Below are 24,848 nucleotides of genomic sequence, written 5' to 3'. Positions count from 1 at the left end.
GGGAACATGAAAAAGGTTGGGTATCTTCATACGCAGGCTGGAATACAGATTATTTCACCTTTCTGCACTGCGTGATATCCTGAAGGACTGGGAGGTTAATTAGTTTTCAGTAAACTGAAACCTAGAGCAATAGAAACTTGTATTTTACTGTTAAGGAAGCCCAAGTGTCTCAGCTACATTAACTCCCTTATTATCAACTTGCAAATACATTTTTAAGGAGAAGCGAGTGCAATAAATCACGCCAGCCCTAATAAATACAGGCAGCACACTCTCAACAACATAATTAGGGTAAATACAATGAATTAAGGTAACGACAATGGAATGATCTATAATTTGATTCTCAGTTCAGAAAAGCATGTGAGCAAAATACAGAGGAAAAAGAACTGTCCTGCCTTCCTGCCCTCAAATCTAAGGGACTATGACTCATAACACGCCATAGTCAATGTTCATCACAGTCCAAAACCGCACAAACAGGGCAATGTAGTAAGGGACATTTTGTGCTAAGTTTCCAGTGCCCCGTCTGTAGCAGACATCTTAAAGCTCCTTTTAATTCCTACTCTAATACATCTTTAAGTGACAGAAAAGCTCAAAGCACGGACCACTTATAAGAAGGTTTATTAGTGTTATTCTGCCCATATGTGCACAGAGGCAGAAAGTTCTTCCTAAAATTGAGGAGAATACAAATCATGTACAGGTCAAAAAGAAGCCAACACAGTGAGTGATCAGACGATTCTTGATGAAACCAATATGCTGTTACATAAATCAGGACCAGAGCTTAAACACGACTGAAGGATGAACTTGTAAGTGGGTCACCTTATGCAGAGTATTATGAAATTAGTTAGCATTCTGCAGCAGCTCACGATCCAACAGCTTTACATGATGAATAGGAATGAAGCTTGATTTATTGAAAAAAAACAAATTAAAATGGGAATAGCAATATATCCTGTCTGCTTTCCTGCAAAGCTGAGTGCACAAGGCTGTCTCTGGTAAGCCTGCCTTTGATCACTCCCAAGCAGCTGCAGTCAGAACTGCACTGAATGACTTTGAAACACTAATAAAGTTGCATCTTTGATTACAGACAGCAGAAGAGCACTACTATTTAAAGAAGTTGGTCAATATTCACATGAGATATCCCTCCCAACACTGCAACACCTTCTACCTGCCCAGAGCATCTCTGGTAAACTCTTAAAGTTCCTTCTTACTTCTACTGATCAGCAGAGAGGAGGGAAAGGAGAAGGACCTAACACGGACATCACACCTCTGCACAGCCAGCCACACCGGTACCTCCTCCTGACATCCACTTACACAGTCCAGTAAATCAAACATATCAGGGCACTGGAAGAGGTGCTGCCTTCTGAAAGTCATTGCTAAAGAAACACTGGTGGTTCTTGTGACATGACACAAGATAATATGGGTGCCCAATTCATTTAGTAGTATTTAGTAGTATCGTTTAGTAATTATTCTAATTCAATGCTTTATATAAAGAATGTTTGTTTTCTTATAAATTATAACCAAATAAAAACATCCTTTGTCTGAATGACAGTTTTACTCTACCAGTACTATGAAATGAGGATACCTATAATATTTTACAGCTAGAGCGGTGTAACCCATCAGCTCTAGAAAGGGTAACCATCTTCTGAAACAATACCATGGTTTGCTCATCAGGCAAGTGATAATTCTCACCTGGCTGCACATCTCAAGAGCCTGGTACAGGAGGAGTTTCCCTGCAATGAAGCAGTGGTGAAGGAAAAGGTTTTTTTTAGATGAACCACACTGAAGAAATACCTTGCATGCGAGTAATTGTTAGGTGCTGACAGGCTTGATTTCTGTTGTCTTTTCAGGCTTCTTTAACTGACTTTCCACTGCACTTCAGAAAAAGAACCCAAATGAAATGAGCATTTCCAGTAAAGCTTTCTTGTACGTGCTCTGCATACATTCAATGGTTGTCACAAAAGGATTGTTTCAGTTGAGGTCAGCATGCCTAACACCTTCACACATATGAATGTACCACATGCCAGCTATCAAAGATACTGTATTTTAAGAGGTGCGATCTTGCACGTTGCAGTTGAGCAGGTAACTGGTGGTGATAATTATGACAGAAGTCCTAAAATTTATTTACAGATATAGCCCTAAGAAAAAAAAAAAGACAAAAATCTCCCTTTTAAGAATGGAAATGGAGTGGCCATTTTAGAATACCGTATGCTAGGATCTTTGCTTGCACATAAACACTGAACAAGCAGGGCTGCTGAAAGAGCAAGCATGGCAGGAGAGCAGCTTGGGACAAGGAGAACAGCAAAGCTCTACACTTGTACATAGTTTTGAAGAACAGTGCTTTTAATGCACCACTGACACAGCAGGATTTGACATCAGCCGTCCTTTTGAGGGGCCCCTAACCCACAAGCCAAATGTCTCACAGCAAGATGGAGTGCTGCCCTCAATGTGCACCAGGCAGAGAAGCCCAAGCTGGCTCTTCAATCCCAGACAGACCCTGCCAATTCAGCCACCACCAAGCTGAGACTTGAGATCTCCTAGAAACCCACAGTAAGGCAGGGAATGGTGACCCCTAACATACCAGTATATGGACTGTACCTGGCTGTCCCAGTATGAGGTACCAAAGCAATTGATACCCGAAAGAAAACTGAAGATATGAGCTTCATCTTATCCTCAAGATGCTGGTGGTGGACCAATTGCCTGCTCTTGTTAGAGAATGAATGTTAAAATCATGCAGCATGAAACTGTATTTTATTTCAACTGTGTTTTGTTAATGCCTGTTATTATCGCCATCAAACAAGGGACGCCACATGACACACAGGATCATGAGGTTTGCTTTACGCATGCCAGGTTCAGCAAACAGCTTTACAACTACACGTACCTCAGTGACGTGCAATATATCTCTAGAGCACAGCAACCAGCTGATTAAATGAACCAAGACTCCTCTGATGCCAAAGTATCAGAGATAACGTGATTGCAATTAATTATACAGCCACAGAATGAAAGAAACTCAAAAACATCCACATGTGACATGCACAGGCTTCTAACGTGACAGCCACGCTCACCATGCACAGGACACCATGCTCAGTTCTCAACCCTTTTTAAGGATAGAGCACCCACCACCTACACAAACTCATTCAAAACTAAGGTGGGGCAATGGAAAGAGCTTTGTTAAGAGACAAAAGGGGAAAATCTTCTTGCATAAAGTTTACAAGTTCAAACTCCTGCAGTGGCCAGAGAATATGTATGTATTTTTGTGGTGCACTCTTTCCATACAGGTAGGAAGCACTAGGCAAGCAGCAGTATGCTGCTTATTTTACAGGCAGATACATGAAGCCTTATGATGAGCCTGAATTTGTTTTGAGGGGATGGAAGAACAACCACCCAGCATGGGCATTGCATACCTGCAGAGCTAGCACCAACCTGGAGATTCCTTCTCCAGACACCAAAAGTGGTTTATTAAAATACCACAGAGTAAAACAACTAATAACACCAGGTACCAGGAAACATATGGAATAACCTCCTCTTCCTTCTCCTCTCCATCACCCAACTCTGCTCCTAAAGAAATCCAACCAGACACCTCATGCATGGCAAAATACTCCCTTTACACCTTTTCCCCTCCATCACACTGCTTCTGAGCCAAAGGATGATGGTAAGGAAGTACCATTACCATACCATCTATGACTTAATTTCCCTGGTGTGTGCAAAACATATTGCAGAAGAGAAGCTGCGAACCAAGTGACTAATTTCACTAGAAAATAAACCGATGACCAAGTTCAAACTGTAGCACACTGATCACTACAGCCTGGCCTGCCCTCGAGCACCATCACTTCTTCGCTCTCACTCATTAACTATGCCCAAAGCTGTGGTTAAGCAATGTATCTTCTTCAGAAAAGCACCCTAATCTTTCTTCAGAAGGCATCAGAGATGATAAACCAGGTCTGTCTGAAGTCTGTTCCAGTGATTAGTAACTGTTAGAAACATGTGATTGAGCTCCTTAGTATGTCACTGACTTCCAGTCACTGATTTTATTTTTTAAATGTCTCTTCTGTCGTTATCTCCAGGAACTTGGCATCCTCTCCCTTTCCAATTATTTACATACACTGTTAAACGTGTACCTACATTGTCTGCTAATCTGAATATACTATTTTTGCTTGCTGTTAATTCAAATTCATGTAATTTTCTGTGGCTATTATTTTTTGTCATGTTCTTAAATATTGCAGATCGTGAAAAATATAGATTGCAGAATCACATTAAAAAAAGATAATAAAACAGCAAGGCATGGGCACATTTCCACTTCATCTCTTCTCCCTTCCTGCCTTGCCTTCCAAGACCTTGACATACACAATGTGTATAATATACATAGTTTCTGATGATGAGTGGAAAAGGTGGTCAGCGTTAACTACCCGGCAGTTCAGGGAAAGGGGATTATAGAGCCAGAATAACCCCACAGCATGGACAAATGCTCCTCACCATGTCTCATGCACCAGCAAATCGGTGGCAAACTTCTTTTTAACCAGCAGGGCTGTCATCTGCCCTTGGGAGAGTGAAGCCCTAAACTGCAGCAGAACACCACCTTTATGTAAGGTGTACAGGGTGCAGACCCAGCTAACTAATCACAGAATCACAGCATGGTTTGGGTTGAAGGGACCTGTAAAGCTCATCCAGTTCCAACCCCCTGCCATGGGCAGGGACCCCTTCCACTAGAGCAGGTTGCTCCAAGCCCCGTCCAGCCTGGCCTTGAACACTGCCAGGGATGGGGCAGCCACAGCTTCTCTTGGGCACCCTGTGCCAGCGCCTCAGCACCCTCAACAGGGGAGAGTTTTTTCCTAATCTCCTCTGTCAGTTTAAAGCCATTCCCCCTTGTCCTGTCCCTGCGTGCCCTTGTAAAGTCCCCCTCCATATTTCATTGTCCCTCTTCAGGTACGGGAAGACTGTTACAAGGTGTCCCCAGAGCCTTCTCTTTCCCCAGGCAGAATAATCCACTACATATTTAACTACCCTACAATAAACTTAACAATGAGTGAGTCTACACCCAGTGTAGGATTGTTAAATGGGGGTGTAAGGAGTGGGGGAAGAGAGGAACCAGCTGAAAGCAGCTTATTCCTAGCTCTTGCTTTTGAAAAGCTTATCCAGCTTTGCCTCTGTGTGCTGTCACCTTTATTGTGAACAGCTTCCCTACACTGTTACCTGTTAGCTGCATCTGCCCTGAAGTCGTAACTGTTTTGCCAACCGAGAAAAGGAACAACCATTCACTTGTATTGCATCGAAAAGCTTCACTTCCCACCCCACACTCTGCAATCACAGGCAGGACTGTATGCCCTGAGTGATCGCGTTGTGAGAAATATAGCTAAAAACCTCTTAGCAAGCCCTGGGTTGAAGATGCATCTGCTCTGATGCGTGCTTCCTCCTGCAAGAAGGGTGGTCCGATTTTAGGCAAGCATTTGGCTGCAGAACCCAAACAGAGATTGCCATCATGCCGCAGAGGACAGAGCATTTGCTGGACCACACCCTCTGTAATTCAGGGAGCTGTTTCAACAGACCACAGCCACTGAGCCCTGCCAGACCATCCCAGCAGATCCCACAGAATTCCCCAGGAAAGCAAACATTTGATTACCAATAAACGAGGGAAAGCAAAGCCCCAGCAAATACCTCACAAATTAAAGCAAACTGCTGTCATCTCCCTCCCCATTTCTCTAATGCCAGCAAACAGAAAATACCCTGTGAGCTTGACTTTGCCAGGGATATTTCGAAGAGGAAAGTCCCTGCAGATACAAGAGAAAGAGCAGCTACCTGGCTCCAGCTCAGGACATTTTATTCCAACACTAGACAGAAATTATTATGGGGATGTTAACTCGCTTGGGTTATCCGGACAGGCTGCCAGCATGAACTAATGCAAAACTTCTGTGCTACTTCATGCTTGCGGAAAGAGCCTGCCACCCCCGTATGGTTGCTTCTAGCTGGACTACTTCAAAGCAGCCAGTTTTTGAGGGGAACAGCACTGCTAACACAAGCACCGAACTGAGTACAAATGCCAACCCTTTCCATTCTGCCTAAACATATTGCAAGGGCTTAAACTGCAGAGAATTCAAACCCAACTTTGCGTTTTCTCCCCCTCATTTATTTATTTTAAATATCGCTGATTCCTCTCTTTTCTTGAACTCTTTCATATGTCCTGGCTCCCTAAAGATCCATCACTCTGGGGCGTGAGTGATAGATATCATTAGTCTTGCATAGCTTAAGGAAACGGCAGCTGAAGTATTTTGTGCTGAACATACTTCACAGTTTGAAGTAAACCCATAAGGAAAATCTGCCAGAACACCTCAATTGCCTGTTTCTTTTGCAAACTGTAAAATAAACTTTGTCCTGAAAGCAGAAGGGGGACTTCCCAGCTCTGTTTCTCACAAATAAGACAAACACTGTCTCTGCCATGGGCATCCACACACCATCCTCCAAGGCTCTGCTCTGTGCAGGAGATTCCGTCCCACCTTCTGGAGGGGTACAAGCATACACAGACTACCCCATGGAATCACTTACCCTTCCCAGCCAGATTTAACCAAAAGCAGCCACAGCATTAAACCACTTGATTCAGGAAGAGCCTGTAAGCCTACATGTTCTCCTACTGCACCTAAAACCTTGATGCAATTTGAAGTCACTTCACAAAAAGGGAAGTAAGAATAAAGCTCACGGAGATACCGTCCCCTTGTGCCCTTCCAGAGCCAGCACAAAACCCATGGGACAGGGAAGCGGCACTGGGTGACCACCAGAAGGTGAAGGCACAGTGGGGGAATGACAGGTAGAAACGTGACTGTGGGGTTCAGGGTTTAAATCCCCCCGCAGACAGAGCAGATGGCTTCCACAGCGTGGGAGACTCGGGGGCCTGACCTGCTTTCAGCACAGAGTCTTATTTGAGTTCCTCCGGCATACATGTGGGAGCACGCACCCGCTGGGTCACTCAGTTAATCTGTGCAAGGCTCTTGCATGGCAGGAGCATGAATCCCACTTCCTTACCGAACCAGTGAGCGCTGTGTAGGTGTGAGAAACAAGGAAGTCTGCAGACTCCCCAAAAGGAAAGAAGGGGCCCCCCCCAGAAGAAGTGTAAGATCTCCTTGAGAGACAGAGGAATTAAAGAAAACCATAGCAACAAGTCAGTCCACCTACCCAAACCACCCACCCACCACCAGTTTCATTTGCTGACGCACTTCAAAAACAAGCTGGCTCCTACCCGCTCTGGAAGGTGAGCAAGCCCTGAGAGCTCATTAAATTCCCTTCTCAGCCACTCTTGTATGCCTGCAGCTAGTGAGCAAGTGGGATATAAATAGAAGTTATATAACACGGCTTTGTTGATTCCTGTGCTCACCAAAAAAAATATAAAAAAAAAATAGAAGAAGAAAAAAAAAAAGGCAGCCTGACCTTGTTTTTCTGAGCAGCCTCTGCCTGCTCCTGGAGGAGCCAGTCCTGCTAGGGAGCATCCTCAAGGTTTACCTTGGACCTGCATCCCACTGAGAGGAACAGGGAGTATTAGCGATTTACATCCCTGCGCCTTCCACCATCAGGATCACACCAAGAGGACTGGCATATGAGAGGTCCATGGTGCCCAACAACCAGGAATGATACAAGGTAACACCGGTGAACCTTGATGTAGCACCTCTCCTCCTTTTTCCTCCTAATATACTGCTCAATTGCACAGACTGGTACCTCAAAATCTTAGCCTAAAACCTCCCTTTAAGCAAAAAGAATGAAAAATGCTATGATACAGAAATACTGATGGCCCAATACGCTTCACTAAGTTGCACCAGCTGCAGCTCAAGTGCTCAAGACTATCTTATTACCATCTCACCTCATCCACCCTGTTCTCAATCTCACCTATGCATCTTACTGTCCTCAAAAAACAATGAAACCCTCTCTGCAGGAAGATCTCCTCACAGCTTCTGGCTCTCTCTCTCTCCATGCATTGTTAGCCGGGCTTGTCTGTTTGTAACATGGTGGTATCTAAGGGCTAAGAGAGATTGAGACCCCACTGTGCTTAATACATTATAAAACACAGGAAAGAGACAGTGTGCTCCTATGGGCTCACCATCCTGAGTCTCCTCACATGCTGCGGATCAACAGAGCATCAGTAGGTAGATCTCACTGCTGACTTAATCAATAGTGCAGGGTATGTGCCTTGTTTTGAAAGTAACTGCTATGAGGGAGAGGCTGGATTTGCAATGGGTTTCATTTGGAGAGAGCTCTCTTTCGCAGAAGGGCAAGACCTCTGCTGAACATGACGGTTGGTGTAGGTCCTTACCAACATGTACGCTTTTATTTTAATGTCATGTTTGGGAGTAGCATACTCAAAAAATATAAAAAGGTTTATTTTAACTTGAGAAAAACCTCACTAAAATGGTGAAAGCCACAGGTGATTACTTAATTCATGCTGACAGCTTGCTAGTTTTGCATTAGTTTCCTAAACAGGTACTATTAAAATGATGTAAAGGAGAGAGAACATCCTACAGCAAAGAATTCGGCCTGTTATGAACAAACAGCAGAAATTAAGATACTTTTTTTTATCAACAACCAGAAGTTCCTGAGTGCTATTTCCCAAAGTTCAGCAATCCAAAGCTCTCCTTGCCTCTGAAGCATTGAGCATCATGTACTATTTTGTATGCTCCAAGATATCCGTGACCATTGCAGAGTCTGTAAGTAGTAAACCTGGCTTTAAAAGCCCAAACCACAAACGCTAGCGCACTGAAGTGCCGTGTCACTGAATTACATTTATCACCAGTACCTTTGTAACATTCTGAAGAATTTTCTTCCTGTTCTGAAGGGCGACTGCAGTCATGGAGAAAAATAGAGTAAGAGTTTTGGCAACCCAATAGGACAGGACAGGACAAATTTAGGCCAACGGGGAAAGGGGAAAAAAATAAAGTGGGTTGACTGGCTGGTCCCAGCTTGTTGATCTTTCTAGCATCACTTATCCTTCCATTTTTGTCACAGTATGTCACACACAACACTACAGCAAGCTGAAGGACACAGATCTCTCTGAAGGTCACTGCTCCCTCAAACCCGAGGGCTCGGCACACCGTGGCAGAAGAGAGCCCCATCTTCCGACTGGCCAGGCAGCACTTGAGCTCATCTGGCTTCTGTGCCCTTCCTGTGTGCCAGAAAGACATGCAAGAATTGGACAGCTCTGGAGTGAAGCCCGTCTGTGCATCAATTCCACAATTATTTAGTACCTGTCGATCATCATTGGACAGTATGAAGTAGGGGGATCAGCAAAGGAGAGTGTAATTCAACATGTTGGAATTTTACTGGTAGCAATGCATGAGAAGAAACGTCAACTAAGTTCAAGTTCTTGTATGATATAAAAACTTGAGAGACAGGATAGTTGCGTTAGTCCAGCATTTTACCTGAACCTTACTTCCTATTAAACCAGACTAATGAATAGCTGGCTGCTGTGATTTCTGGTGTCTCCCTGTTCAGAGCCCACCATGGCACTTCTGCAACAGGCAGCACGGTACCGCACAGCCACAGCCCCTAACCCTGACAAGCACTCAAAGGAGAGGACACAACATGCATGGCTCTTCTTTGTATGCTGAAGAGCTCTGCAAGTTAAAGCAACTTGAAGCCATGCAGCTTTTTGTACAGTCACATCTCAAAGGAGCCTCACATGCATGCGGTGAGCTCCAAACCTTGGGCTCACCACAACACCGATTTGCTCTTGCCATGATGCAGTAGAGGCACAACAATCTGGTCCACCACCACAGCCTCCTCAGTGCTATCTCAAGGTGGCCCCTGGTCCTTATCACATACTCAGTAGCTGGGGGAAGAAAGGGTGTAGAGCAGATCCCATCATCATCCTCTGGGAAGGAGCAGCAACTCTGCTTAGATGCTTTATAGCTAGGAGCAAATCCCACTTATTCCCTGAAAAATAATCACCTTTTCCTTGGGTGCTGACTACCATCACCTCGTCCTCTGTGTTTGCAGCCCGCCTTGGGAAAAACTGTGGACAAAGGGGGAAAGAAGCAAGGAAGTGTGATGCAGAGCTACCACACTTGAAAGTGGTAGCTCTGCATCATGTCACTTTGGGGTAGCACTTAAAAAATGCCTGAAGCTAAACTAATGTCATCAACCTCATTTTACCTTCCCTTGCTGAAAATACCAACATGTGCGTGTGGGTAATTTGTCACGCAATCTAACTTTTGAAAAGATCCCTAATTAAGCAAGCAGACCAAAGTCTCCATAGAGAGCCAGTTATGTAAGGGACCGTACTTGCCATCAACTTCTACCGACCAAGGAAACCCAAAACTCTGCAGAGGTGAAGCAGAGTAACGGTGCATGTAATTTTGATTTGGCAGATGAGACACGAGCATTACAGGACAAGTCCTCAGCAATTTCCTCCTCTGCCATTCATCTGCCAGGGTTGATGTAACAGAGGAAAACTTGCCATGTTGCAGTGTGTGCAGAGAACGGACCAAGCTTCCGTCTCTTTTGAGGAGCTGTAGCTGCACATGCAGCATGCCTATAAGCAATAGCATCTGCTGTGCAAGCTCTGAAGAGGAGCACCCAAGCCAGCACACTGGGGGGACAGGTGCCTTGTGTGGCCAGCAGCACCCCAGATGAAGGGATGCTCACCCCTCACTGTTTTGGAGGCAAGCATGGCGCTAGCAGGGCATGCCCCCCCAGGCTGCTCCATGCAGATCCACTGACTCCAGCTCTCCCGTAGATGCATGCTGAGGGTTATATAAATTAATAAAGGGGTTTATGTAATTTTCAGTTCAGTGAGCTGCAGCATTTGTCAAGTTAATTTGTTGTCCGGTTTTGACCCTGCAGTTCCACCTCCGCTTCTGTTTCCTTACAAATGAGGGCAGGCTTCCCACCACAGACCAGGGCTTCTGCTGAGAACTCCCTGGACACTTTCACCACCATCTCTATTACCAGAGAACCTGACAGCATTTCTAAGTGAATTCCAAAACCTAAAAATAATGCAGAGAAGTTTCCATCCAGGGAGCTTTACCTGGGCAAAGACCACTGTCCTCTTCCCAGAACAGTTAATTTATCACATCCACATTCACCCCTATAGCAAAACACACAGCAGCGTGGGATTCAACGTGCCATGCACTACCAGCTTAGCCTCTTTCCTAAGGTAAACCAGGAGTATTTTTTCTTGCCCTGCTTCTCCCCCACGTTAATTTTCTTAACAGTGCAATAAAAATCATTCCTGCCAATTATAATAAAAAACATTTCTCGATTTGCTTTTCTGCTAGAGTTGGCAACCACTTACTTTGCCTAGCCTTAATATTGGCCCCGCGTGCACCTAATGAAACAATAACACCTATTCCAGTTATCCCTTCCCAACATCACCGGGATCTGTTCTCCCACTGAAGCTCATGGGAGTTACCCGGGAACTCCCATTATTAACCATATTACAATCATCATGTGCAAGCTCCTGTGTGTCAGTACAAACCTTTTGCTTAACTTCAGGCTGAATTCGTTTCCCGTGTGAAAACCTGGAGTTAAGAAAATGCCACGCAGGGGTGACACACTTCTGGCTTTGCTGCCAAAAAGCCTTTTTACATAACCTGTCCCTATCCCACCAGTTTCCTATTGTCAAAGGCCTGTAGACAGAAGCAATTTAAGTTCAGTCAAAATTATTCAGGCACAGAGTACAGAATGAGCTTGTTCAGAATACTGTAAATTAAGAGCTGCTAATAATAACAAAAAAATTGTTAAAGGAAGATAAACTGTGTTAGACCTCAGAGACAAAGCTGGCTCAGCCGGCCAGGCTGACTTTCACAGTGACAAATGTATCTGATGCAAAATGAACAGTTATTAGTCCAGAGACTCAAGATGATTATTCCACTGGCAGTTACTGGAAAGTGCTGTACAACTTGAGAAAATCCACTCTGCAGGTTGCAGAGGTTGTGACACCCTACCTACCTGATCTGCAGGATTTACCAAAGGAACACAGATTAGAGAAAGATCAGGATAAAAGACTACAGACAGTACTGGGTTCATTTTGCAAGTGCATCTAATTCCCATAAGCAGACAAATTTTGCAGCATATTTTCTAAAAATGAACTCTTACAAAGTAGGAGACCATCACATTGCTGCACTCAATAAATCTTTATTGTGCTGTAGTGACAGACAGCTTCACAAAACCCATGGGATGTGAAGCTGTGCATACCAGTGAGCACCTCATACAGCTCTCTTGTACCAGCAGTGCCCCTGAACAGCTGGGCTGCACCAAACCTTCTGCATTTTCTGAGTGAGCAAATAAGCTATTCTTCCTATGCGAGGAGAAAAAAAATCATGTGAGTTTAGTGTCTCAGGGCACCAGTTTAACTTGGACATCATTCAGCAATTACTCTTGGTGATACAGACCTGAACTCGTGATTTAACTGGAGAGAAAGCCTCCGCCTTCGTTTTGATTCACCAGCACGAAGCCAGATGTTCTCCCAGAAGTTAAGCTTTGTGGTTGGTATTTTTTTTCCATTAAAGTTTTGCTTACTTGGCTTTCATGACTGAGATACTACTGAAAGATTGGTGCGCTGAGTATGTGCTGCTCTTCACTGACACTGTTACTAAGTCCCCAGAGGCCCTGCCTGTGCGAAAACCAGTACAAGTAATGCAAGACAGCAGCAAACTCACTTCCCAGCACCAGATTAACCAATACAGAGGCAAGTCATGGAACATCTTTGTGCACTGATAAACCTTCTTTTTCCTATCAGACCACTGGATTGCTATAGCACAGAATATCCACATTACAGCTGCTCCATAGGATGTTTCCAATAAAATCTCATCTGTTCTTTGCATGCGTAAGAGCTCCAGGGTGTGTCTAAGACCTCGGAGCTTATAGCATTAGCTGTAGGCATCACAAGTCATTTGGTTCCTAAAACATCTTGTACTTACAAGCAGCCTACATCAGAGCCCCCTCCCAGCCCTTTGCTGCTGCATTAGAGCATGTACACGCACGTGCACCAACTGTCGCCTGCCCAGAACATCTTCTAAAGGTAAAGACAACTGCCAAGCACTTATTCCAAAGTGGGAAAGGACAGAATACAGTTACTCTGGCTTGCAGAAGTAATGTCTATAAAGGCAAGAGTGCAACAGAAACTGGCAGGACTGTAAGGCACAGATGTGACAGTGTTACACCATTTGCTATAAGCATCCTATGCCAACAGCTCATTCCTAACCACATAGTTACTGTACAGACTCACAGATCCCAGTTAGACAGCAAATGCAAATGAAGAATCTCCCTTTTTGGTTAAAAAGTTGTCTTAGGAGATGGATTGCAGATTTTCCTATTTGTTTTCACCAGATGAGCTCAGGAATCTGGTTTCAACACTGATTCACACACAGGGGGAAGTTACTTTACTCAGTCCATCAGTTCTAGGGCCCAGCACAAGCAAAGGATCTCTCCACATGAGACTGGTGCAGGATTTGTTTTTCCTTCCAGCACGACAGCATGGGGTTACCTGAGGCTCCCAGAGAGCCAGGAAGATAAAAGCCCAGCTTCCTTTACATTGGAGAAGAGCAGGAAATTCAAAGGAGTGACTCTCCCTGAGGAATGTTAATCCTGTCACTGCAGTTTAAGGTGACACAGATTTTAAATGTTCAGTTCCCACTTCAGTCTTTTGCAAAGAAGCTTCACTCCAGAGCATAAACACAAGAGGGGAAAAAAGGGTATAGAGACAGTGTGAGGGAGCCCAAAAACATTCCCTCTCTTCTCAAGGAAGTCTGCATGAACACGAGAGGTGCTGTTGTAGAGATCTAGCACACATTTTAACTGTAATGATCACTTATAACTAGTCAGGATGCAGCCTCACATTCACTCAATCACATCTCACCATGTACTGCTGCCCAGAGGATACAGCTGCTCCCCTGCACATCTCTGGTCATTCTTGAGCCAAGCCAGACCTGTTCTATGGCACTGAATCTGTTTTCACTGGCAGGCTGGTTTTCTGCCAGATCAGCCCCTTAATTCAACTCATCCCACAGCTGCATAAGCTGTGCAAAGAGAGGACAAGCAGAGACAACCAGAACAGGACAGTCCGTTTTGGCAATGGCCCACAATGAGATGAGATTAAGCACAATATGGAGCACTACCCACAGTCAGGTCAAGTATTTCTCCCTGAAGTTGCCATGGAGGCCTAGTTAAGAATAACGTCATAAGCACAGTGGCTCTTTGCTGCTGCTACAATACCAGAGACGGACTGTGTCTTTCCATAGCTAGGTTTTCAGGGCAGAAATAAAGGACTGTGGAGTGGTTATATCATACTGGGGGCAGTGGGCCACATGTGTAAGTATTTTTAGTTCTATTTGCCCAATCTCTTCTGAAAATGTTAGTGTTTTATATAAAAGTGCCTAAATAAATGTTCCTAATTAGGATGCAACACAAATGACATCAAATTATAAGCCTAAATCTGTATGTGTATCAAACATTTGGATGCATCACTTGTCCAAGTGAAAGGAACAATCTGCAAAATTGACCTTCTGAAATAAATCACTGATGGTTTGGTTCAGACATGTGAAATGCACGGCACTGGGGTAGGAAGGGGTAACGCTCTGGAACAGCTCTGCATAAAGCCCATCGGCTATGACTGAAACAGACTGAGAATATAACACATGCAAAGTCAAAAGAATAAGACATTACATGTTCAATAATCTTTCTAAGCATGTTTTGCTTAGTAAGGTTTTACTTTGTTTGGAAGAACACTGTACAAGCCAGTTGCTGTATACTCATTACATACCAGGCACAATTTTCATTTAGGGAAATCAAATCCTTATTTAAAACACAGAAATAAAGGACAGGAAGAAATAGTGGTGGTCTGGAGTTCACCATACAGCCTTGTGTTGAATTCCAGCCTGAAAACTAACTGCCAGTTGTAAAAGTCTCTGAGCATGTTGCGATTGCTTAAACTTACTCATAAAAGCGTCACAAACTAATCCAATAGAGCTGTTGTCTTGCAGATTCCTCTACACTGTCCTGGGAAATACCCCAATTACCTGATGCCCATGCAAATGTTTAATAAGTTAACTTTTGCATGGTAGACACTATTATTTCCCTTAATTATAGGTCAAAGATCATTTAGTCATTTCCCCTCCCATCTCCTCAACCTCCTCAAGTTTCCTGGATTTCATAAAAGTCATTTCCCTTCCCAACATGTTTTAGTTATAAGGTTGAAGTTTTCAATTCCCCTACCTGTATTGTAGTGTTCCCACCTTCCAGAAGGGCAATGGCTAGCAGGATGCTTTCATGGAAAACTCTATCACTGGTGGCATTCATGATGAGATCTATGACCAGGTTGGATGCACCTTCTTTATCCAGATGACACTGGACATCTGCCAGACTCATCTCACCTCGGCTCACTGAACTTGATCCGGAGCTTCCTCCTATAAGGGCAATCATGAGGAACAGGTTGAGATTCAAACCTAGCCACCCTATGATGATGGCATCTCTCATCTGGTTTAAATTACTAACCTATCCTGACAGATGCACACACATTTAGTAACAGTGATGAACTCAGCTCCTTGCATTTCTGCAAGGAAGACTTTGTAACTTAAAGCACATCTCAGGCGCGTTGCAAGATGGGCACTTAACACTGCTTTAATACATGTGAGCCTGGGGGGAGGGGGGGGTAGTGTTCTAAAGGAGGACAAGTTGGGCTGGGAATGGGAAATGCCTACTCTCACTGCTCCTCTCCTTAGCAGCACAAGACAGAGAGAGGGCTGGTATACTGGAAGATGTTTCTGGAAACAGCATTGATCCATGGATACAAAGAGAGATAGAGGCTCTGCAGGACCAGTGAGGGGATGGAGAAAAGGCAAGACAAATTCCAGAGGATATCAAAGCTAATGCTCTATGAAGTGGAAGAATACGACATAGGCAGCACAACACAGGGACAAATAGAACATATACTAACTTCATAAAAGTAGGGGAAAATAGGTGGGGGTTTGTTTGGTTTGCTTTCTTTCTGATCAGGCCTGAATACCCACTATATTCTGAAGAGGCAAAACGTGACATTACTTTTTTAGCAATGGCCTCAGATTAAACAAACTGCACTTTTTTAAGTGACTTCAAGCCAAGTTTTTGTTCATCCATTGCTACAATCCCTCTGTAATCAATGAAAAAACATTTCAGATGTTTCAGGTGTGGTTGAGAACCTGCCATCCATATGAGCACAGTTCTCAAATGTTACTGCACATATTAAATTGACCAAGGTTTCTAAGTGCATTCACTCAAAGCAAAGTCACAACATTCAAGGCAACCCAAGACAGTCTCTGGAAAGCATAAAAAACTCTGCCTGCTCAATTTTAAAGCACTTCCTCAAATGCAGTCAGGAGGAAGAGCATTGCTCTCCTCTGCATGAGAGAAAGCAGACTGACATGAGTAGAGACAAGCGCGATGCTCCACTCAGCCTAAAATGGAATCCCCCATGTAGAGTTGGGAGTTTTTAAAGCCAGGAGAGGCATGCAAGCAGGACTTCTTCCCATCCATGTGGATAGTCCCTTCTTTGTTGGGATTCCATAGAACAGAACGGGGGGACCCCTTATTTCACCCATGTGATACCGATTTGTGAGGCAGACACAGACACACAGCATCTGGCATGGCAGATGACACGAATGCCTGCTGAGCAGGAGCATGCCCTACCTCCTGCCCCGGCTTTGCTGGCGCCTCCGGCAGACAAGGGGCCGTTGCCGAAGGTGGTGAGGCTCTCGCGCCGTCCCGCTGGTCTCACATTGCCATAGTAACGGTTGACCAAAACTTGCCTGAGTGCCTCACCCTTGATTCAAAGAGGATAACGAAATCAGGATGCGAGCTTAATGAATAAACACACTACTAACATTCAGTAGCCAGGGGACTGCTGGTAATTAGCCTACTTGTAGTGAGGGAGGGGGAACCAAAACCCTGGAGAGATTAGGCAGAATCCACTAAGCATCTCCTGATGTGTTCAGGCAGGCTGGGACCCTGGGTGGGGTCTCATGGGGCTCAGATAAGATTATGGGTTCCCAGCACCAGAAACAGCTACAGTTCTGGTTTTGTGCATAGCTTTCTAAACGGATTTTTATTCCCAAAGAGTTTTCTGAATTAAGATCTACTGTCTCAGCCTTAAATGTAAAAAAGTTGCAGCACCAACACGAAGAGAAGGATTACAGAGAGAGAACATTAGAAATGGTTTTGTGAGACAGCAACCCCATCTTCTCAAACCTATCCTATTTTGCCATTTCACCAATGTTACAGGGACATACTCTTCCCCCCTCCATCAGCAACTGATGCAATCTAATGCTGTCAGCTGCCGAGCGGAAACCTGAGTGATCCCTGCTGCATCCCAGCTCTTTGTTCCCTGTGTCCCTGCTGGCAGCTGCCTGGTCACGCCAGCAGTCAGCATCTGAGCACGAGCCTGCAGACACTGCAGGGCACCGGTCCTTGGATAACCCCAACATCCCGTCCCCACGCCCCTGGGATCACCCAGCACGTCCCTGCAGAGCATGTGCCGCTGCCGTGAGCAGAGGCTAGAGGAGATCAAAACAGCTCTCAGGTTGAATGTTAACTTGTGGACCCTGCTCTGCTCTCATGCAAGGTTTACAGGAATTCCCAGTAATTCCAAGCCGTACACAAGCTGGCGGTACTACCAGCAACAGGATGCACACAAACACTGCCATTGGATTAGCACATTTTCACAGAGTCTTTGGGCAAAAAGGAAAGCTTAGTGATTATTTCAACTGGGAGCTGCTGCTCTGCTAATGGCAGTGTGCTGTGCTTACAGCAGTACCACCCTGAGACTGTGTGTGAGAGAGGGGGAAGAAAGGAGTTTTTCAGGGATTAAAAATGACATAATAAACCCCAAAATCAATCTAGCCAAGAGTAATTTCATACTAAAAATGTCAGGATGAGCCCATATGTATCTTGATCTCCATTCATAAAATAAGTGCTTGACACCAATTTTCAGTTGTATTTCAAATATAATCAGTTATCTGACTATATATTCAAAATGTTATTAACACTGAGGTTTCATATATTAGCTGTGATACAAGTGAAGCCTCTTTAAGCTTTCACAAGAGGCCTTTAAAACACAAATAAATAAATGGAACAATGTAAATGTGCATTCATTGGTTTGCACCAAACTCCAGTGCTGCCACGGCCACGCTGGTTTTGATACAAAGCTGCCGCTCACAAAAGGTGGCTTAAAAGAATCCTTATACCCCAAAGCACTGGAAAGACAAATCGGTCTGGAAATTAACAGCTCTTCACCAAATTTCAGACATCACTTCCACATGGAGAAGCCCAACAGCTGCCTGCAGCTGGTCAGGAATCACTGCCCTCCTCACAAGGCTGGTGCTAATGTCACAGCTCCCACCATCCACTTCTTGCCATTAACATTTAGCACATTAAAAGTTGTCCTATAGATTATTAGTGTGAAAGCTGCAGCACGGAAGCAGCATTTTATGGATCAGATGGGGACGGGGGAACCAGCAGGGAGATGAGATATAAAATAGACATGAAGAGAGCTTTCCAACCAGCTGCTTCCAAAAGTCTTCCCCAAAAAAAGAAAAAAAGGCAAACTACTTTGGAAGCAACACTAGAAGATGAGCACTTTTCCAAAGGACATACGCTTCCTATCACCACTTGGGACAAATAGTGAACATGTAGGAGAGGCAAGAGACTTGATTCAAAAGCTCAAGCAAATTCTTATCCTAAAGGAGCCACCTTGACTGACAGCAACATGAGTGTTTAGCACATGATGCAGAGCTTTAGCCACCTCTCTGCTCTCAGTCTGGCAGGTAAGGAAGGCTACATGACAGAACAAGGCCAAGACAGACGAAAAAACCCTTAACTACATCTTCCTTTGACATGTACACTGATTAGAAAGGCAACTTGATACCCCTAAGTCTTATGCCACAAATCAAGTTACAAAGAAGTTCCCAGATGATCTTCCTCTTCTGTTAAGCTAACTGGCAGTGGTCATATCAACAGGCGTTTAAAAAGTGGTTTTTACTACTCACTACAAAGATAATACACATACAATCACACGAACTGCTGTTCAGTCAACTCCTCCTCCTCCTGAATTCAGGAGGGTAACTAAGGGTCCTGGAATTTTCTCAAGACTTTCCTTTGGGCTCACTATGGAGCAGAAGGCAACTTCTATTCCAGAGTCTCTTGGGGTTAGTGGAGAAACCTTACTGGGAGCTGTTGCTCTGAGGACAGACCTGCAGGACCTTAGTTATCTATAGGAATAGTGTATCCAAATCCAGGAACCAAAAAACACAAGTGGGAACACATATCAAACATTTACTGTTTCAAGTCAGAAAGCGTGCTGCCCCATGGTTTTGGAGGCTTGGCAATCCATGTTCACGAGCACTTTGCATTCTAATTGGGAAGAAAAACTGTTTCCTACAAGATTATTCAAACCCGCTGTGTCAGCTAACAGGGATATGAGTACGTGATCAAAGTAGAGGGGAGAAAATGTAAGTGGTATTTAAGAAATGTTGTAATTAATTCAGCTGCAACGCTTGGCTCCAGAACAGTTCTTTAACCATCATGTTACTGTTGTACACCACTTTGATGCATACAGTATGCAAACAAATATCAGATGTTTGGCAGCAATAAGAAAAATCAAATATGCTACCTAAAAAAAACCCAACCCCAACAGCATTCAGTTTCATCTGCATTCCCCATCAAGGTAAACTATCAGTAAGTAGCATACAAACGTTACTGTACATGTGTCAGTAAAGCAGATGCAATACACAGTGTACATAAGATTAAAAACCTGTTCAAATGTTTAAAATAGAGCATCTTTAATAATATTTAAGAATGAAGCAGTTATAAGTTGCTGCTGTTGTGTTCCAAGCTGCAAGAACAGAAGAAATCAAGCCCTGTATTAAGGATGCTGATTTTGCAGCTTGGCTGTTTGCGAAGGGAGAGATGCGGCCAAAGCCAGCAAACTCCACAAGCACCAATTAAATTCATTGATAATCGTGTGATCACCAACACAGGGGAGTGCTTTGACAGTGTAGACACACTAGACCAGGATCTCAGCTTTAATTCAGAGCACCCAAGCACTTGCCCCTTCCATTTAACACAAGAGAAGGTGCTCCAGCACGCCGTTTTGTAAGCGTGGCTGATCATTTCAGATTTTCCAAGAGACCAACAGCAAGCAGTTAACCACAGGAGTTTCTTACATGACTTAAACTTCAGTGCTTAAAAGGAAAAGGTAGAGGATTGGTTCTGAATGTGTTTGACTGCTGTACGTACCCTTCTATGATCCTCCAGTTGCCTCTGTGGTAGACTTTGATCAAGCTCCTGCTGAGCATGCAGAAATTTCATTTTAAAGCAAAACAGCACTAGAGAGACACTAACATCTTTGCACTCATGGAAAATATTAAGGCAAGTCACAGCTGAAATCAAGGGGGAAGTGAGGGAGATTGACTGACAAGCTGCCAAAACAGAACATCTGCCCTCAGTTAGCTCTGGCAGCACTTGCCCAGTCTGCTCTGCCACCCTCCAGCAGACCACCATGGCATGCACACATGCCAGTCCTCATGGATTTAAAGTGAACATGAAGTCTAGTTTTGCAGTTACCAGTAATGCACAAGTTTAAGAACTCAAACCATGCATTCCCATGCATACATATACACAGATACACGCACACACAAACACCCATCGCATGATAGACACACTTCTGGAGGAAGTGTAGGTACTTCAACGTATCTGACCGTGGTCAGGGAAGCTACTTTGAGACTGTGGAGGACTCTGCAGGATTTTCATTCCAGTGCCATGGGTTTCAATGGGGTTGTGCTGAACAAAGGCCCTCAGCACATGGGTGTCCCAAATCAAAGAGCTCTTATTTCAGCCATTAATTTTCAGGAGTGAAACTTCTACTCTGTAAACCTGAAGTACGCTGAGGTTTTACTGCTTTAGAGCATTCTGGAAAACACGTAGAAGCAGCTGTTCTGCACAGGGACACATCTTTAACTAGGAGCCACCTCCCAAGCATCTCAAAGTCATTCGATGACCACTCAGAGTTTCAGTTTACATTTAAACACTGTTCCACAAAAGTTACAAATACAAAGGGTCTAAACCACCACAAACATGTATTTTTTCATCATGACTTCACAACATACTGGTAATCTTCATATGGATATAGCTCAGAGAATCAGCACTATCCCAGATTTAGACTTCCATGTTGGTTCACTTAGATTTGCACTCACAGAGTACCCATGTTGTAAAATGTACCAATGCAACCTTTGGATGTCCCATTGATTTAAAAGAATTTGAGACTTCATAAATTCTTGTGTCTTCATTTTGGCAAATAATCTATTTTATCCAATTGGTGCTGGGGTGTCTCATAAAGGAGATGTGCCTACAGATCCGATTCACTATAGCACTAATAACTTTGAAGATGTGTACGGACCATTAACTGTTTCACTGTGGCACTTTATATGGGACACCCAGCTGCTCTGGGATTATAAAGCTTCCACTGATAACTTCTGACACCTCCCCTTCCTTAGCAAAGTTTTTATATATGGAAGACAAAGGGAAAACCAAATTCTGCATTATGAGCCCGAGAAACAAAGTCCTCCTTTTGCTAATGCAGGGGGAGGCGAGAGGACACTTTTCACAGTGCCTCCCTTAAAAGCATAAGGGAAATGGCTGAAAGCAACAAAGATTTAGGACTGGTTTACATGTGAACTTTATTTCAGCCTATCATGCTAATGCTGCATTGGATTAAACCACCTCAACAAATCTACTTATTGTCACTATCTACCACCACGCAGGAACACACATTTTACAGGGGTTTTTGAATCGACAAGAGACTCCACCAGGACTACTTCAAGACACCAATATTTGCCTGTTGTACAAATATAGGTGGGTGACACACCTCTACAGGGCTTTCCGTTTCTGGAGGCTGCGGCAGCTATTTGAAAGTAAAATGGAAAAATTAGTCATTCTTCAAGAATCTTTCATCCCAACAGAAATCTAGTGGTCAACACTTAGGGGAAAGGAGCTAGCACAGCACTTGATTTCATCTGAATCATCACAAATGCATTATATAGCAATAATTACTGTTTATACCCTCCCACCCACCCACCATGCTCCTAAATAGGGCTACATTCTGAAAGTTTAGCAGGCATCCTTTGAACATCACCAGCTACTTTGCATGGACACAGAGGCACAAGCAAAAAGCTTTAGCTGCAGGTGCACACAGGCCTGCAATGCAGAAATTGCAGGCTTTTGGGTATCCTGCTTGGAGCGAGCATCCAGGATCTGTGACTCGTATCCCCCATCCCCAGTGGGAGGAGGAGGAAGCAAGGGCTGCATGTCACAGAGCCAGCAGCCTTGCAATGTTAGTTTAAAAAATGCTTTCTTTGGATTCTCATCTATAAACATACTTTTCTTGAGATAAAAGAAATGCGGTACAGCACCAAACACGAGCAATGAAAGAAGAGGCTTCATGGTGACAGTTTTTCAAATTTAAAATGCTGATCATTGTGCTGAAACAGATGAGGACAAGCAACTTTTATCTAGTAGAGCTTAGACATATAACAGAGACCTAAAACATTCAAATGAAATTGCCTACTTAATCATGGGTAAATTGATTTAACTTCTCAGGAACAGACACTAAGAAATAAGATGACAAAGACACAGTGATATCAGTTTAAGTCAGGCACTCATTGTCCATGTCTGCCTGGAGGGCACATGAACTAGACAGACAAATCAAGTGTAGGCTGGGGGAGTGACCTAGGCTGCAGCCTGGGAAACACACAGCAGAGGGAAAAGAAGGCCACCAGGTCCAGAAGTCGAAATATGGAGAGACTGTTTCCCAGGAAGGAGCCAGAGCAATGAGCACTTCCCCTTTGGTGCTCCAAGGGCAGGGGCTCCTTGGCCAGGAAGAACCGTTCTCCATTCTCCTAATGGACTTTCCTCCTGGCTAATTCACACGGCCTTTGGTACACTGCTTCCTTGCATTGTCACCACTCTTGGAAACTTCACAAGCACACAAACCATTTCTCTCTTGGTCAGATTTAAGCCAGAGGATGAAAAGTTAACAGGAAGAGCCTCATTTATGCAGAGGAACACACAGTTCTGCACAGCCCGCTGTATACACCCTTGCTGCTTGAAGGTTGGACACTGGAAATGCCATATCCAATCATTAGGGAGTCTGGGCACATTGCTCTGATTGCAGACACTGTCTGCACAACTTGCTTGAGAGCACAGCAAAAAATTCCTCCTCTCTTAAGTAATCAACAGCAGCAAGGAAATGGTGCATATTCCTGTGTAGGGAAAATCTGGCACCTTCCTGCCACGGAAGGGGATGCTGAAGCTGGCAGGTCAAGTGGATGACTGCCACAAGATAATGTACTGGGCTTTGGATTCCAAATGAAAGCTTCCTTATTCAAGGCTTATACCACGACCCCATCTTCATCAAACATACATGTACACTTTGGGACTGAAAACCAGCACAGATGAAGAATCAGCATGAAATTAGTTCGATCTTTCCAACCTAACTGGAGAAGGAAAAAAGTACATATTGTAGCTAGCAAATTCTTGTGCCTTCCCACTATAGCAGCATGTTAGAACCAGCCTTACCAACTCATCTGCGAGCAAGAGCCACTGCCCTTGGCAATGCTTGGATGGATCATTCCAAATAAGCACAGCCTTCAGCAATCTTTTAGTAAGAATATAAACTTCAAATACTGCAATTGTTATTGAGTAAAAATGGGTTAAAATAGCAAAGAATTATTGAACTGTAGTTCCTGTGCTATACTTCACACTATCCCACATGCTGCAACAGCAAAGTATCAGCTTACGCTTTGCAAGAAGAATTGAAAGGGGTGGGAGAGTGGACTGCAGTACTGATTTTCCCAGATTTCTTGTGCCTCAGCTCTCTGCCTAGGAAATAAATGATGGGGTGGGGAGCAGAGCGGCAGGTCTGTGCAATACCAGAAGCTGACCACTGTGTGTGATGGACACGGTGGCCAGCTTTTAAACTAGAACGTAGTGGGTGGCAGGAACAAGAGACCAGTACATCATCTTTACATTTTGCTAGCAGAAGTTCCTCTCAACTTGTGCAAAACCCCCTCCTCCTTCGAAGTTTCTATTCCCACAAGGCTGGCAAATACACCACTCATCACTAGCCACAACAAGAGAAATACCATTTCTTTGACCTTTTGGTGACCATAATGCTTCTGGCATCCATTTCCCCAACACAGACTACGTTTGTTTTCAGAATGCTCTTTACCTGCCTCAACCGTGGATTTATCCACTCAAAAACCACCAAAGCAAGTGAAAGCTCAAGTGTGAACTCACTACATCTCAATTTATGAGATACGGAAGATGTTTCAGCCCTTTTGCATTATGGTTTTGAGGAAGGTATGAAAGTTTTTCCATTCGCTTTCAATCTAATAATCAAGATGAAAGTTGTCTAATCCTGTCTTCCACAGAAAATGCAAACAACTGAAAAAGTGAGAATGCTCTGAGAAAATGCAGATTTTCATTCATGGTTAAAGCCCCGGGACTGCTTTTCTCAAGATTTTAAACTTGACAGGTAAGCATCCAAAACACACTTGAAATGCACTGAAAAGGCAGGTAGAGATTCCTGTTCACATAGACAGGGTCTGCTCCAGACAGTGGCCTCAGCAACACAGGATGGACTATTGTAAAGCTACAAATGGGTGAAAAATAATCTTATCTGGAAAAAAAACCCACATTTGTGTGAGCACAGGTTCCAAAAACCTGCTTCTTTTCTCTTCAGCCTCAACAAACTATGGAATTTTGACAAAATAATGGACAAACCAGCCCACTTACAAACACAAACCTCCTCTGCCTTCAGGCCTTTTCCTAGGTTAAAGGACTGAGAGGTGACAGACCTC

The 24,848-nt window shown here is 44.0% G+C and overlaps 1 protein-coding gene across 1 annotated transcript in view; it reads right to left on the bottom strand.

Annotated features, from left to right (window-relative positions):
- ITPR1 (inositol 1,4,5-trisphosphate receptor type 1) overlaps positions 1 to 24,848 on the bottom strand; it is a 171,718-nt gene that overhangs the window by 47,475 nt on the left and 99,395 nt on the right. Inside the window, exons 41-44 of the mRNA XM_061362137.1 lie at positions 21,857 to 21,892; positions 20,230 to 20,280; positions 16,627 to 16,759; positions 15,178 to 15,368 (exon numbers count right to left, since the gene is read on the bottom strand). Coding sequence (XP_061218121.1) covers positions 15,178 to 15,368; positions 16,627 to 16,759; positions 20,230 to 20,280; positions 21,857 to 21,892 — 411 coding nt within the window. The remainder of the gene's footprint in view (positions 1 to 15,177; positions 15,369 to 16,626; positions 16,760 to 20,229; positions 20,281 to 21,856; positions 21,893 to 24,848) is intronic.

The sequence above is a fragment of the Neopsephotus bourkii genome, unplaced genomic scaffold, assembly GCF_033783945.1.
Source record: "Neopsephotus bourkii isolate Nb327-2 ecotype Australia unplaced genomic scaffold, CSIRO-AGI_Nbou_v1 NB_1080, whole genome shotgun sequence".
In the NCBI taxonomy this organism is placed as follows: Eukaryota; Metazoa; Chordata; class Aves; order Psittaciformes; family Psittacidae; genus Neopsephotus; species Neopsephotus bourkii.
This window is presented reverse-complemented; position numbering and strand designations above follow the sequence as displayed.